Source organism: Alosa pseudoharengus, unplaced genomic scaffold (assembly GCF_046254945.1).
Source record: "Alosa pseudoharengus isolate Yale_2024_CS ecotype anadromous, Long Island Sound unplaced genomic scaffold, YU_APseudo_1.1 YU_APseudo_1.1_scf_16, whole genome shotgun sequence".
In the NCBI taxonomy this organism is placed as follows: domain Eukaryota; kingdom Metazoa; phylum Chordata; class Actinopteri; order Clupeiformes; family Clupeidae; genus Alosa; species Alosa pseudoharengus.
Window position 1 is genome coordinate 38765203 of NW_027468630.1, and position 14731 is coordinate 38779933.

General features: G+C 39.1%; 1 protein-coding gene across 3 annotated transcripts in view; it reads right to left on the reverse strand.

Moving 5' to 3' along the window:
• The window catches only part of vps13c (vacuolar protein sorting 13 homolog C), a 511929-nt gene that overhangs the window by 324278 nt on the left and 172920 nt on the right, over window positions 1-14731 (reverse strand). For all 3 annotated transcript variants that reach the window (XM_076287956.1, XM_076287955.1, XM_076287957.1), the window contains 4 exons: window positions 11876-12023; window positions 11235-11351; window positions 9270-9373; window positions 4801-4968 (listed from right to left, as the gene is read on the reverse strand). In XM_076287956.1, the coding sequence (XP_076144071.1) occupies window positions 4801-4968; window positions 9270-9373; window positions 11235-11351; window positions 11876-12023 (537 nt within the window). The remainder of the gene's footprint in view (window positions 1-4800; window positions 4969-9269; window positions 9374-11234; window positions 11352-11875; window positions 12024-14731) is intronic.

Genomic DNA, 14731 nt, shown 5'->3' on the forward strand with positions numbered 1-14731 from the left:
CCTAAATTCGCCACTTAGGAGCTACTTTTAGCCTTAAAATTCTTTGTGAATACGGCCCCAGGCCACTGAACGTTTCTTAAAAGACAGCATTACCATGTCAAACACTGATTTTGTCTCTCAACTTGACAAAACGCACCAGCCCAGTTTAGGAGCATTTAATTCAACTATTTAGTTATTCACATTAGCCTTTGCTATACTGATAAAGTATGCCTATTTTCTTCACCTTTTGTCGATCTAGATGGCTCAAACTGCACGTATTCTACATCAAATGAACTCGTTATTTCTATATTTCTGTCCAATATCGCTAACTTTAACAACAGCCTATGCTACGTTGCTACACCAATCTCAACGTCTTTTTCTTACAGTTACAGAAGTTGAAAGTTTCAACTAGCCCACCTGTGACATCTATAAGCATCTCTCCTGGCCGGGCTCACATTCCAGCTGACATTTCAGACGCATATCTGTAGTCCAGCGCAAGCGTTCTGTTCGCATTGCATCCGCGGCAAAAATGAGCTTCCACTGTTTAATAGGCTAAATGCATAGGGGCTCCATTCACATAATCGTTGCAGGATCAGACAAGTTTTTAATTGGGCTCGTCTTACAACGCATCAAGATGCGTTCGCGTCTGCGCGTAATTTGTAAAGTCAGTTGTAACCCCATACCCCCCCCCCCCCCAAATATTTTCTCATCGGATCTGCGCGAACCACGCAGGTCCCCTATTCTGGATTCAAAACGGCGAATTTCGCCGAAAGGTGAGGAGTTTTCATGCCGGAAAGACTTATGATTATGGATAGAAAGAACATTCTGAATAAAAATATTAAACCCTACAGCAAGTAGCCTGCCTTGGTAGGGACATTTGAATCATGTAAATCTGACATCAAATCAACTGAAACACTTCAAAATAAACGTTCAAATAAATCCCAGAGTTCGGTTTCGTTTTGTTTCATTATTTACCTAATTTACATCTGCATTGGATTACTTTTTTACTGGAAGGGACCGAAATCCTATTTTCCGAAAACACTCCCAATGTGGACTGGACATCCTACTTAATTTGAATAAGCTTTTGACTACAGAACAACAGAATCTAATGTAATTGAATGTCGAAAGCGGAGTGCGCCGCACTCATGTCACTCGTGTCCACAGCGCATTAAAGGAACACGCCACCCAAAATCAGTAGTAATATATGTTCTTACCTTAACTTTCACGAGTTGAGTCATACCTCTCCCGCGCCGGTAGGTGCACTCAAACGCTCTGTCGCGCGGCGCGAATGTGTTAGCATGTTGCTATGCTAGCGGGCTCTGCCGTGGCCGTAGAGAGAGGAACATAGCAGTAATCAAACACCTCCATTTTTTCCCTACTTGAATACAGTTGCACGAGTAGTTGATAAAAATGTGTACGTCACACAACATGAAACGTGGCGATTTTCCAAGCGAATAAACAGGAGAACTACAATGTGTGGCGCAATAGCACTTGGGAGTACTTCGACCTAGCGTGGTAATATTATTAACACCTAATTGTAGATCCTATCCACCACAGAGTTTAGAATCCATGCTGGATCGACCCTCAGTCTCTCCCTCCCCTCTGAGCGAGAGAGAGGCACACACACTAGAGATGCGCTGATGGGCTATTATTTCAACCATAACTACATAGCAAAACTTATCATCCATCAGCCATCCATCAGCACCAAAGGTTGTTGACCAATTTTCAAAACTGCACCCGCCCACCATCCGTTGGTTGTTTTAATGTAGGCTATATGGGTGATGCAGCGCTGCTGACGTGAGGCTAGAAAGCCCTTGCCTGTTCTAGAAAGACTGATCTAATGCAGCAAATATATTAAAAGGCTGAAGTCGTACATTGGCTAGGCCTATCCCACGAATATCAGCAGCAAACTCAGTCTCTGTCGCGCAAAACAGTCTCCAAATAAAACGCACATCGGCCTGTTGCCTATTCTGCCAGCTTGTGACAATATATCGTCCAAAATGCTTGATTGCATTGCATTCTCCACATTTTTAGCTAAATTTTCATGTACCACATCAGCATTTTTGTTCAGTGAATCTTTTGTAAATTACTTTACAATTACCGTCGGGCCTTTGTCAGCAGACTTCGGCTTGCCTCTTGCCACTATTCACTCCTTGTCTTCCGATGTCATTTCAGATGTTTACACACATTCACCTCCCTAAATAGAACCAACTTGACGTTGACTTCAACCTGTGTTATATCCTAGATGAGACTGCCTGGGTTATTTTGTTTAGATATTAGCCTATATATAAAACACATTATTGTAGCCTACCATTCAGGGAATAGGCATTTAAAAGAGAGACAGAGAGTGATATGACTCAGAAATGACATCGGGCGATGGCAGTGCGAGATGTTCAGAACGTAAGAGCTGAAACTTCTACAAACTCCATAACATCCACAGCGGAAAAAGAAGGGAAGAAAAATAGTCGGAAAACTTAGATGTGTAAGGCAAGCAAGCAAGTTTGGCGGTTGTTACTAAAAATGTGAACATGCACGTTGCACTGTTGCACTGTTGTGCGGTGGACTTTCAGAATGAATGGAGTCGGAGTTTCTTTAATATCGAGGCGTCATATTTGTCCGATGGCCTGCTATAAAATGAATTGCGATGTCTGTCTGAAAAAGATGCGCTCGTGTAGTCAAAATGAATGGGAGTCTTCAGAACAGGCTTGTCAGTCAACCTGACATATGTGTAGCCTATAATGTGAATGACTTGTTATTTTATCAAGGATTTCTTTCTTTTTGCAAAAAATAAAGTACAATAGGCATTAATTAGTAGGCCAGGAGCATGCTGAAATTATGCGGCAAATTGCGTTTTTTATTACAATGATAAAATTGTAAAAGGACGTGACCGAAGCTGAGGCAAGCCAGGCAATAGGCCTATAGGCCCGACGGTAATTGTAAAGCAATTTACAAAAGATTCACTGAACAAAAATGCTGATGTGGTAATGCAATGCAATCAAGCATTTTGGACGATATATTGTCACAAGCTGCATGGCAGAATAGGCAACAGGCCGATGTGCGTTTTATTTGGAGACTGTTTTGCGCGACAGAGACTGAGTTTGCTGCTGATATTCTGATATTCTGGGGATAGGCCTAGCCAATGTACGACTTCAGCCTTTTAATATATTTGCTGCATTAGAATTAGATCAGTCTTTCTAGAACAGGCAAGGGCTTTCTAGCCTCACGTCAGCAGCGCTGCATCATCCATATAGCCTACATTAAAACAACCAACGGATGGTGGGCGGGTGCAGTTTTGAAAATTGGTCAGCAAACTTTGGTGCTGATGGATGGCTGATGGATGATATGTTTTGCTATGCAGTTATGGTTGAAATAATAGCCCATCAGCGCATCTCTAGTGTGTGTGCCTCTCTCTCGCTCAGAGGGGAGGGAGAGGCTGAGGGTCGATCCAGCATGGATTTTAAACTCTGTGGTGGATAGGATCTACAATTAGGTGTTAATAATATTACCACGCTAGGTCGAAGTACTCCCAAGTGCTATTGCGCCACACATTGTAGTTCTCCTGTTTATTCGCTTGGAAAATCGGCACGTTTCATGTTGTGTGACGTACACATTTTTATCAACTACTTGTGCAACTGTATTCAAGTAGGGAAAAAATGGAGGTGTTTGATTACTGCTATGTTCCTCTCTCTACGGCCACGGCAGAGCCCGCTAGCATAGCAACATGCTAACACATTCGCGCCGCACGACAGAGCGTTTGAGTGCACCTACTGGCGCGGGAGAGGTATGACTCAACTCGTGAAAGTTAAGGTAAGAACATATATATTACTACTGATTTTGGGTGGCGTGTTCCTTTAAAGCATCAGAACTGCATTGGTGTTTATTATCTCCATGACTACAGGAGGAAGAGGGCTAGGCAGAAGCCTACTAGGAAGTGTCTGTGGCAGTTTGAGGACAGGAAACGGTGCATCAAAGGGTCAAAATAGTACTCAGTCAAAGGGGATTGTGGGTAACAGGACAAGTCACAAGGCAAGATAAAAAAAAAAATCATAGGCAACACGTGATTAAAAGAAAACAGTAAACGCTCATAGCCCTAGCCGAAATGAATCAAAATACTTTTATTCATATTTTCATCATATGGGATGCTAACTTCAGAGGTCTTTCTGACACAATTTTCATCTGTGGACGTTTCGCCTGAGGCCGTTTTGCCTTAGAGATTTTACCTGAAGCATTTTTGTGTAATGTTTGAAACCTGACGGTGCAATTCAATAAGCATGACAGAGGTTTTCCCGAGACCCGACACCTTTTCATTTGATGTCTGAGACATGACTGTGTAATTCCATAAACTTGGCAGAGGTTTTCCTGAGGCCCTAAGAGAATTTCCAGATTGAGATTTCCAACATGACAAGTCAGACAGAGCAGATACTACATTTTGCCAGATCAGAGTCTGTGTTAAAATTGGGTCAAAATCGTACAGTGTCTGCTAGGCATAAGTCAGCAACAATCAGAGGTTGCATGCATCATTTTTCACTTTTATGGCATAGATTTCCTAGAAAAAGTATTTTGCAGTTAAAAAAAAAAAAACACAAAAGTACACGTCAATAAAGTATAAATACATTTTGATACAAAGCACAAAGCTATTTTCAACCCAATGAAATACAAATGACAAAATACTAATTTGTATTTGAAATGCACATTTTAAATATACGTATCAGAGAAACTATCCATTCCTCACCAGAACTCACATCATAAAAAAATGTCACATACAAATACATTCAACATCAGTAATGTTATATGTGATTGTGTGTGTGCATGTGTTCTTACCAGCAGAGACATACAAAAATGGTGTAGATACACAATCTGGATGCAGCCCATCCTGAGAGTAACCTTTCCATCGACCTTTGAAGTGTCTAAGTAACCCTCACCCTCAGTAGAATTAGGGTAAAGACACAATTTAAAGCTGAACACCTCCTCTCCAACAATGGAGACCACCTAACATAAAAAAAAACAAAAGACAAACAAACAAAAGCAAAAGGGCATGTCATGATTAGTGATATATTAGTGATATATTAGTGATAAGTGATATAACTTCAAACATTTTGATAACATTTGTCTATGATTTAGTTATTACTTAATTTAATAAGAATTAGCCTTATCTTAAGGAGTCTTATCAAGACAAATTTTCAACGCACTGGCAGCCAAATTTGCTTGTTTTGAAGTCAAATCTGCTTGCTTGTTTTTGAGACAAATGTGCTTGCTTATTTTTAAGACAAATTTCCTTAACACACTGACAGCAAAATTTGCTTGTTTTCATGATGAGACATCTTCAAATAATGTCAAAATTATATTCAAATTAAGTTTTATTTTAAGAGAAAGTGCTAGGTAAGTCTCTTTGTACTGAAAACAATGCCATTTAGATTTTTTGATCTTGATATAAGATTAATAACACTTGGTTAGATAAGCAGTTTTTGCAGTGTATAAGCCATAATCATTAAATTAATTAATCTAGAATGTATGAAAGATTTACTTTGTAAAATATATTACATTGAAAACCTTTTCATGATATTCTAATGTGTGCACACATTACATTCCACTGTGAACCCTGAACTGACCTACACATCCATGTGATCAACATCAACGCAACACACTATTTTACGTAAGTAAACAGGGAGTATCAGGTTTGAGGTCAGTGTTGGGCAAGTTACTGAAAATTAGTAATTAGTTACAGTTACTAGTTACTTCTTTCAAAAGTAATTCAATTACGTTACCAATTACTGTATATCAAAAGTAATTAGTTACTAGAGAAAGTAACTTTTGAGTTACTTTTAAGTCTGCTTTTAAAATGTCAATATGAACAGTACTGAACAGTCACACACACAATAAACCTAATTTTTGGACCTATTTATTGTAGTTTCAACTGGCCTTCAAATCAATAGCCTTGTGCATGAGTTCTCAAACTTTTTCCGACCACAAAACATTCTACAATGCATGAAGGCCTCCCTGACCTTGTTTTGCGCCACCCTCACCATCTAGGTGGTTTGATAGATATGTACAGTACACTGCCTACTGCTTGCCTACTACTTGCCTTCTGCAATATAGTAATAAGTTATTATTATCATTATTATTGCAATCCTTCTGTAGGCTACATGGAATTCGTTCAATGGGATGTAATGTGAAACAATGTTAAATGGCCTATTTTCAAAGCAGTTATTGTCTGCTCACACACACATAACCTTAGGTTATCCTCATCCTGCTTTGAACACAGTTGTATTATATAGCATTTTAAGCACCACCAGTTTGGGAAAAGCCTGCGCTGCACAAGTGCTGACTTACCGAAATAAGTTCTAATGCATCCGAGAGTTTGGGATTGTCGCGCACTATGCAGAAGGTTACTCTTCAGCTGATAAGGTGTTCCAGAGAGAAGTTGCATGTTCCGGCGCAGACAAATGAATCCATAACACCATGGACGTCAATTCCGATGTAAACATAGCCTACTGTGCAAATAACTCAAGTCGCTGTTACGTAGGGTAGGCTATTTGGAGGTTTCTTTATCTGGTAAGTGAAATCTGCATTTTCCTCTCGAGTTAAACGTGTGCTTGCTTGTGCCAAGGCTATATATAGGCTACCGTAGCCTATTGGTGTTGTGGCGTGGCTATGTTGTAAGAATGAGAAATTGATATAATGAGGCTTTTGCGCAATAGGCGAAAAAGAGCGGAGATAAACAACAATGCGCTTTTACTGTAGTGGAGCTTACGAGATGGAAACGAAAGGGAAAAGGCTTTTAAGATGCCCATTTAAATTGTAGCGTAATGCACTCTTGTGTGTTTTAGCATAAATCCGAAATAAGGAGGAATGTGAGGAAGCTCCTATTAACTGTAAAGAATGCATCTGCAATCTAAACATGAAACACAATTGCTGGAAACACAGCTAAGGTCGGGAGACAAAGCAGCAAATGTGCATCTTGTCTGCAGTCATTCATTCAAGATCAACAGAGTAACGCAAGTAACGAACTCTTTGAAATTTCAGTAATTGTAATTGCGTTACTGGATTTACAAAAATACTTCGTTACATGCTCGTTACCACTAAAAGTAGTGGAATTACAGTAACGCGTTACTTTGTAACGCATTACTCCCAACACTGTTTGAGGTGCAGACAAATTCGTAAGTAGATGATAATGAGTGTAAAATATGACATGACACAGCAGTTTAGTTAACGGCAATACAGCAACATGAAAGTCATGTGAAAGTTGAAAGTGTGCAATTTCTCATAACATAAAAAATGTTAAAGAATTTAAAAGCTTAAAAATGTCAATACATTTTCAGTGGGGTATGTGGTAAGCTTTTTTTATTTTGGAAGTGCTGTTAGGTAGGGCAGTTCTGTTAGTGTGACTAGTGACTAGCTGGCTAGCTAAGGTATCATGTGAATAGGGTGACCAGACGTCCCGAAAAATTCGGGACAGTCCCGATATCCAAGCAGTTGTCCCGAATCCCGAATCCTGCCCTAATTGTCCCGAAAATTATACTCAATCAGAATACTGAGTATTTATTTTCTGATAAACATTAAAAACTGTCCGTAGAGAGTCGGAGTCGACTGCATGCAGCCCCCGACGGCAGCTAAGTGTCTGGATGCAGCCCGGCTACTTTGTTTCTTTTTGACGTTCTATAATTAGGCGCGAATATGCACTGATTTCGCGAAGCCGAGGACATTGAACATGCAGGCAGCGCAGCAGGCAGAGCCAGCGTGTGTGCCAAAAAAATACATCGGAAGTTCGGCCTAATGTCCATGTCGTTTTAACATAATCTACTTAATCTAACAATTATTTTGTATTCTTACTTAATGACCCATCATTTTGGCAAGGCTTGTTATTAGCGTTAGGCTATTATCCTTATTCTGAAAGGTCTGATTTGCACTGTTACGCAGTCATTGTTTTTTTGTTTTTTCCCACAATGACATTTTGAGTTCATGATTTCTCTGTTGTATTTTGAGGCAGACTTGATGTTTGAATAAAATGTGTTTTGGTACAGGTTTGAAAATTCGCTGTAAGCCTACCATCCCCCCCCCCCCCCCGCGAAAAAGCGTCCCGAATTTCAGCCAATCTCATCTGGTCACCCTACCTGTGAATGCAATGCTAAAAACCTCAAGATAACTCAGATAGCACTAGGGCTGTAACGATACACCAACCTCATGATTCGGTTTGTATCACGATTTTTGACCCACGGTTTGATATGAATCTCGATTTTTCTTTTCTTTTTTTTTTTGGGGGGGGGGTTTGTTATTAAATAACATTTTAATAGCCTCCCTTAGAACACCAGAGAATTACAATATAATATATCTATTATTTTATATCCTGATATAAAAATATTTTTTTCTGAATGACTGATATTTATGACAGCACACTTTATGCAGATTAGCCTATAGCCTAGGCCTACTATTTTTTATTACAACTCTACGTCTTTAATTCAGCTGTCTGGTTGAAGCCTGGAAATATTGTAAACAAAGTAGGCTAAGCTAGCCAACTATGCTATCATAGTCTACTGATTGGACTGTTCAGTTTCCCCATGTGTGTTTATGTTTCAAGGTAATACTTGTTCTCCTTGGGACAGGCCCTTTTGGGAAACGTTGGTATTGAGATGATCAGTCAACTTCAATGCAAGAGTTTAAAAAAAATATGTGCAGCATGCTGATGATGCTAAGCGGATTTAATAGTAATTTAGCTAGTCGTCTTCTATGCGTCCTTGCTTTCACAATTGTGAATGTTTTATTTAAGTCGCGCATGTTCATTGAGCAGGAGAGGGAGGGAGAGAGAGGGAGGGAGCGCGAGAGAGCGCGGGGCAAGGAGAGGGGGTTTACTTCTATACTGTTTGCTAAAGTTTCACACATAGTCTACAATGAAAGCAAGGAGAGGTATGAAATTATTATTTATTTATTTATTTGTTTTTGGACAACGTAGGCTACCGATAAGTAAAGCGGGAGATGTGGTTGCTTTTGCGGCCGCGTAAGCTGCAGCACTGGGTGAAACACTAGAAAGGGTGTGTCGCGATTCTGCCTTTTCACAACGCGACACAGTATCGTGGATATGAATGTCGCGATTTCGGTTTCGAATCGTATATCGTTACAGCCCTAGATAGCACACACCTCTGTGCTCAAGCAGCTTGACCTCACTGCATTTTTTATCTCTTCATTAGTTTGAGTCCTTAGCTTATTTAAACTCACAACAAGCTACTGTCTATATGCTGAAGTTCTAGTATGCATTCCTGAAATAATAATAATAATAATAATAATAATAATAATACCCTTTTATGGAGCGTTTTTGGAGCAATGTCCATAACTGCAATATCCTTCAGCCTAACAAACACCTCTGTCTTCTTTGACTGGACCATAGCAGATGCATCGATTCCTGTAAAAAAGAATGCATAGGCTTTATATTTTTCAAATATAATTCAAACATATATATACATTCACATACATCTATGTCTATATACTGCTTAAATTAAAAAAATACTAGCTTCCGCACTGCAAAAAATAAAATCTAACCAAGAGTTATTAATCTTACACTGCAAAAACTGTGTATCTAATAAAATGTTTTCAGTACACGGCAAAAAGTGATATCTTACTAAGTGTTACTGTACTAATCTTATATTAAAGGTACTCTAAGCGATGCCACACGTTTTTTAGGCTATAACATTTTATGTCACTTACTGCAAACATCACCTAACCAACCACTAGCTGTCTATGTGCTGAATACACTGTAAAAAATGCAATCTGTGGACAGCCCAGGCTTTAAAAACGGCAACAAAAACAACCTGGGCAAATAACACTTTTATAACCTTTCAAAACACTTACGTTTACAATACTTCAATTTGTCTGTAGACAACCTAACCACACTACCACAGAAGTGTCATTCTATTTTGAACATTGTCAGTGGTGTAAAATGGTTTGTTTATGATGTGAGCGTATGCCCAGTTCACTTTCACAAGACAATGTGGTGTTAATGCAAACAGAGAAGCGCACTCCAATCGGGACACCTAGTAGTAGCCTAGGTCAGTGGTTTTCATTGTGGGGGCTGCGAGGGGGTGCCAGGGGGGCCTCAGCAAGTTGGAAGGAAAAATAAAAGCAACAAATAAATACATTTGAAAATGTTAAAATATACCTATTACTATGAGGGTTGTTATACAATGCCATTATAATAATGTGAGGCATATCTGAACATTATATTTCCCATGATAATGACTGGGAATAATAGTAGAGTGATAGCTCTAATATAGCAGAAAGCCCGGTTCTTATGGTTCTTAATCAGTCATGGGTGTGTTTTTGGAGTAACATCCTTTAAACCAATGAGAGTGACATCTGTCATTCCCTTTAACAGCAATCAGCGCGTATTTTGATGGTCACCGGCGCATTTGAAGAAATCTGCATGCACACGAGACTGTATTTAACAGGTATTCTACTAAACCATGTTTAACTACAACGTCTTTAGTTAAACATCTATTACCGTCTATTATTTGAACTCCTAGGCAAAGTGAAACTAACTTCACTGTGGTGTCATAGTCAACAACAAAACAGGTATACACAGTTAATTACTTTCACTATTGACTGACAATAGGTTACCATCGAAAATACAGCATGAAAAAAACAACACTTACCCCAATAATGTTTGAATGACCTAAATAATAATAAAATAACCTAAGGACATTTATCCTGCAGAGGAGTCGCTGTTTACATCTCGTATCAGTACGCCTTCAGCTGTGCTTCATATGTGCCTTTCGCTATAGACCAGATTTTTCTTGGCCAGTGGCGTAATGCTTTTTAAATGGTGTAAGATAGCGATTCTTAGATCATGCGCCAGACCACATGTTAATTGGCACACACCTGGGCACATTGTGTAATAAAAGAGAATGGCATGGCGAAAAATTTGAGTGTAAGATAGGAATAAACTTTGCGTTGTGATAAGAATACACTATGCACTGCGTTTCTGATCGTCAAAATAGGGGCTATAATGTCCCACCTTGATCAGAACTTTGTTATGGGAGAACATGTTTACATTTATTTTTGCTAAAAATGACTATTGACTATGACTGGCTTTTGAAATATTTGATAAATATCAATATCGGTATCGCCATTGGCCTTCGAAATCCCATATCGGTCGAGCTCTAGAACATAATGTGTATGAAATGTAGGCCAACAAACTATTACAACACTATGCTAAGGACCAAGGAAACATACACTTGTAGCATGTACATAAATAGACAATACTGTACCTCGTATTTTGATATCAGCTATTTCAACTTGGTCATCACACACCCTAATTCCAAAGGATCCAAGTACAGCAACAACCTTAAAGGCCACAACATCTGCATCTCTGGATCCTTTAATCTCTGATGGAAGGGAAAAAAATAATTCTGGTGAATGCTGAAATGGCAAAAAACATGTTCTATCTCAAGGGGTTTGCATATGGTATTTGATATTGAGTTTCTGATATGGACTTAAACATTTGAACAATACATTTATGACGTTCAGTAGAATTTTATTTTTATGTTCACAAAAGTTGTATTTCCTCAACCTTTGTTCAAAAAAATATGCTGCAGTTCACCTTCACATTTCATTTATAATAACAATCAATACCAAACAGTAACGTTTTAAAAGCAAGTGTGCCAATAATTGTGGTTTTGTGAAAAAATGTATTTCTTAATTAGGTACATTTTCTCTACATAAATTAGTGTCACATAAAGGTTGGATTTTTATTTATTTAAGGTTGGATTTATGTTCATCTATCTTTTTTTGTATAACCCTTTTTTACTCATATTTTACGAGAGGTGCCAATAATTATGGAGGGCCCTTGCCTGAATGTGTGATTATGTGATGCAATTTAGCCTTGTCTATTGTCCTATATCATATTTACCCATCTTTTCCAAGTCTTTCTCATGGTGACTCCTCTCTTGTCTGTCTCTGCCTGTCGTCCACTCTTCAGGCAGGGCTGAGCTTAAACAATCTATGCAAGACAGCAGTGCTCTGGTGTGGAGGAGAAAATCCAGAGAGGAGAACTCAACCTGAACACAAAAATACACATATGCACAGGTAAGATCCATATTTACAATGCAAAAACTGATATCTAGTTAAGTGTTATTAATCTTATATTAAAAAAACAAAAATGTAACCCGCTGGCAGCTAAATTTGCTTGTTTTACATTTGCATGTATTCATTTACAAGATGCTTTTATCCAGAGCGACTTACATATGTCAATTATATACCGCTGAAAATAAAGGAAACACTTAAAATTGCTAAAACACATTTTTTTTAAAACCTTCCACCCTTTTCTCCTTTCTCAAACTACATTCACAGAACGTCTGACAGCAAAATCAAACAATCGCCTCATAACACTTTCACCTCATCACCAAACAATGTCAGAGTACTGATCCAATATGGCACAAAGGTGGAAGCCGGGAATTGAACCTACACATTTTCTGGGTACTGCATGCTAGACCAGCTCCTTAACCACTACACTACCACCACCCCTTACAGACTTACAGCTAGTACATAGTCCATTTTGACAATATCTCAGTGATTAGTTTTCTTGATGTCTTAAAATCAGTCAAACTCTTATTAAATTAACCCTTAGAACCCTAAGCTGTTTTTAGGGCATTTTCACTACCTTTATTCATAAGTATTTATTCTGGTCATTGTAAGTGCCACACACATATATTGAATAATTTCATGTATTAATACTAGCATTGATTTTATTTAGATTTTTAAAGAATTAAAATATAAAAAGTGTATTAAAAAAATTCTTATATTTCAACATGTATCTCACCACAGCAAGCTCACAGCTCTACATGCATTTCATGTGTGTGTAGGGCAGACTGTCCTGAATCGGGCAATATAATTGCCCTGTTGGAGGGATACTCTGGGGCTGAGCAATTTACAGAAATATTTGCTGTGTGATTTACGGAAATAAATGCCATTTTTTATTTAGTGATGAAAAATGACCTTTCTGCGCTCCATATCGGTGACATGAACTGATCTGACCTGACTTGACCCGAGGTTGCGTGCCTGTGTGTATGCAGTCATAATAATTCTCAACTTTTTACTGCATTGCCATGAACAAAGTAAAGGCAAAAAAGGTGTTTATTTGTTGAACAAATTGGGATGCAATGTGAGCCTTGAATTGGATGCCATGCAGGAATTTGCTAGGATCTCAAAACCGGAATATGAACATGCTTTGCCATAGAGAAACACATGATAGCATTGGATTATAAACATGCTTTGCCACAAGAACAGACAAAAACGTGGGGTAAGTCCAGCTATATGAAGTTATTATTTTGCTGTCACTTCGTCTGTTTTATAACCCAGAAGGATGTATCAAATGATAGCTCTGAGTCTCCTCTTTCATCTGACATGCGTGGCATATCTATGCGATCACAGGTCCGCGAGTAATTCAAACGAGAGTAATGAGTGTGCAGCATTGGTTTGTGTACATGACGTTATTATTTTGCAGTCACTTCGTCTGGTTTTATAAGCCAGAAGGATCGATAAACATGGTACCAATGGATAGCCCTGTGCCCCCTCTTTCATCTGATATGCTTGCCATATCGATGCGATCACGGGTTCGCGAGTTATTCAAACTAGAGTAATGTGTGTGCAGGTGAACGCAGAGACTGTAAATATGATGCAATTTGATTTAATTTCATGATTTTTTTTAATTTTCATACTTGATCGTACAGACAAGTGTGTAGTCTCGTTGGAAAGCCCCACTTCTGCTCTGTCGTGCAATAAAGATTTCATCTCGCTGCGATGAACAGTTTCGGAGCAATGTAACAGAGAAGAAAGGGTGTGTTTTTTGACGCACTTTGCGTCAATCGGGTTCTAAGGGTTAAGTCAAATGATTTTACAAGAAAGCGGTAGATAAGTGTCAGTTTTTTGCATTGCAGGTACATTCAGTTGCTAGGTTACAGGGACGCTGGCGAGACACGCCACTCCGTCTGGCATCATGTTTTTGTTTGTTTTTATGTAATGTTCGCAATTTTATGTAATGTTCTGTTAAAGGGACACCAGGCAACGTTTTCGTGCTAATTAATCATCTTCGTAAGTCGGTATATGGTTAATTGACTCATTACAGGGCGAATGAAGACTCTCTCGCCCGCCCCTACTGCCTGTAGGAAGAATATCCCGCTTGCAAGTTCGGTGTATCCGACCTGCCGACCTTCAGTCTCACAAAGTCTCAGACATCACGAGAAGCAGGATCACTTACATCCTGCATCCCCAGCACAGAGGCTGGCTAACAAAATGCTAGCTATTGTTGCAAACGTGTGTATAATGGCAGAGCCGGCGAAGAAGCAGCGAAAACCCTTGACAGAAGATGCAAAGAAAAGGAAGAGCTTCAGACCGAGCGAGGGCTCGCTCACATATCGACACGTACAGATGCTAGGGGGAGCTTCGTAGAGAAAAAGCATCAGGCTTGCCTGGTGTCCCTTTAATTTTTTGTATTTACTTGTCTAGTTAAATGTAATCACTCTTTAATTAGATAATTTTCTATAGTTTTTCTGTTATTTTTAGTCCTTTTTTTCTGATACAAGTCGGCTGATACCGTGATGTTAACACCAAGTTAACGTTAACTAGCTTCCATTGGGATGATGAGCTTGCCTTGACTAGCCTGCCTTGTGTCTCTGAAGTCCCTCATCCATCTGTGAACGACGCTGCACATCCAATGTCTGGATGGAAGGATTGCTCAGGGCAGGGTGCCTGTTCTGCGGGACTGTCG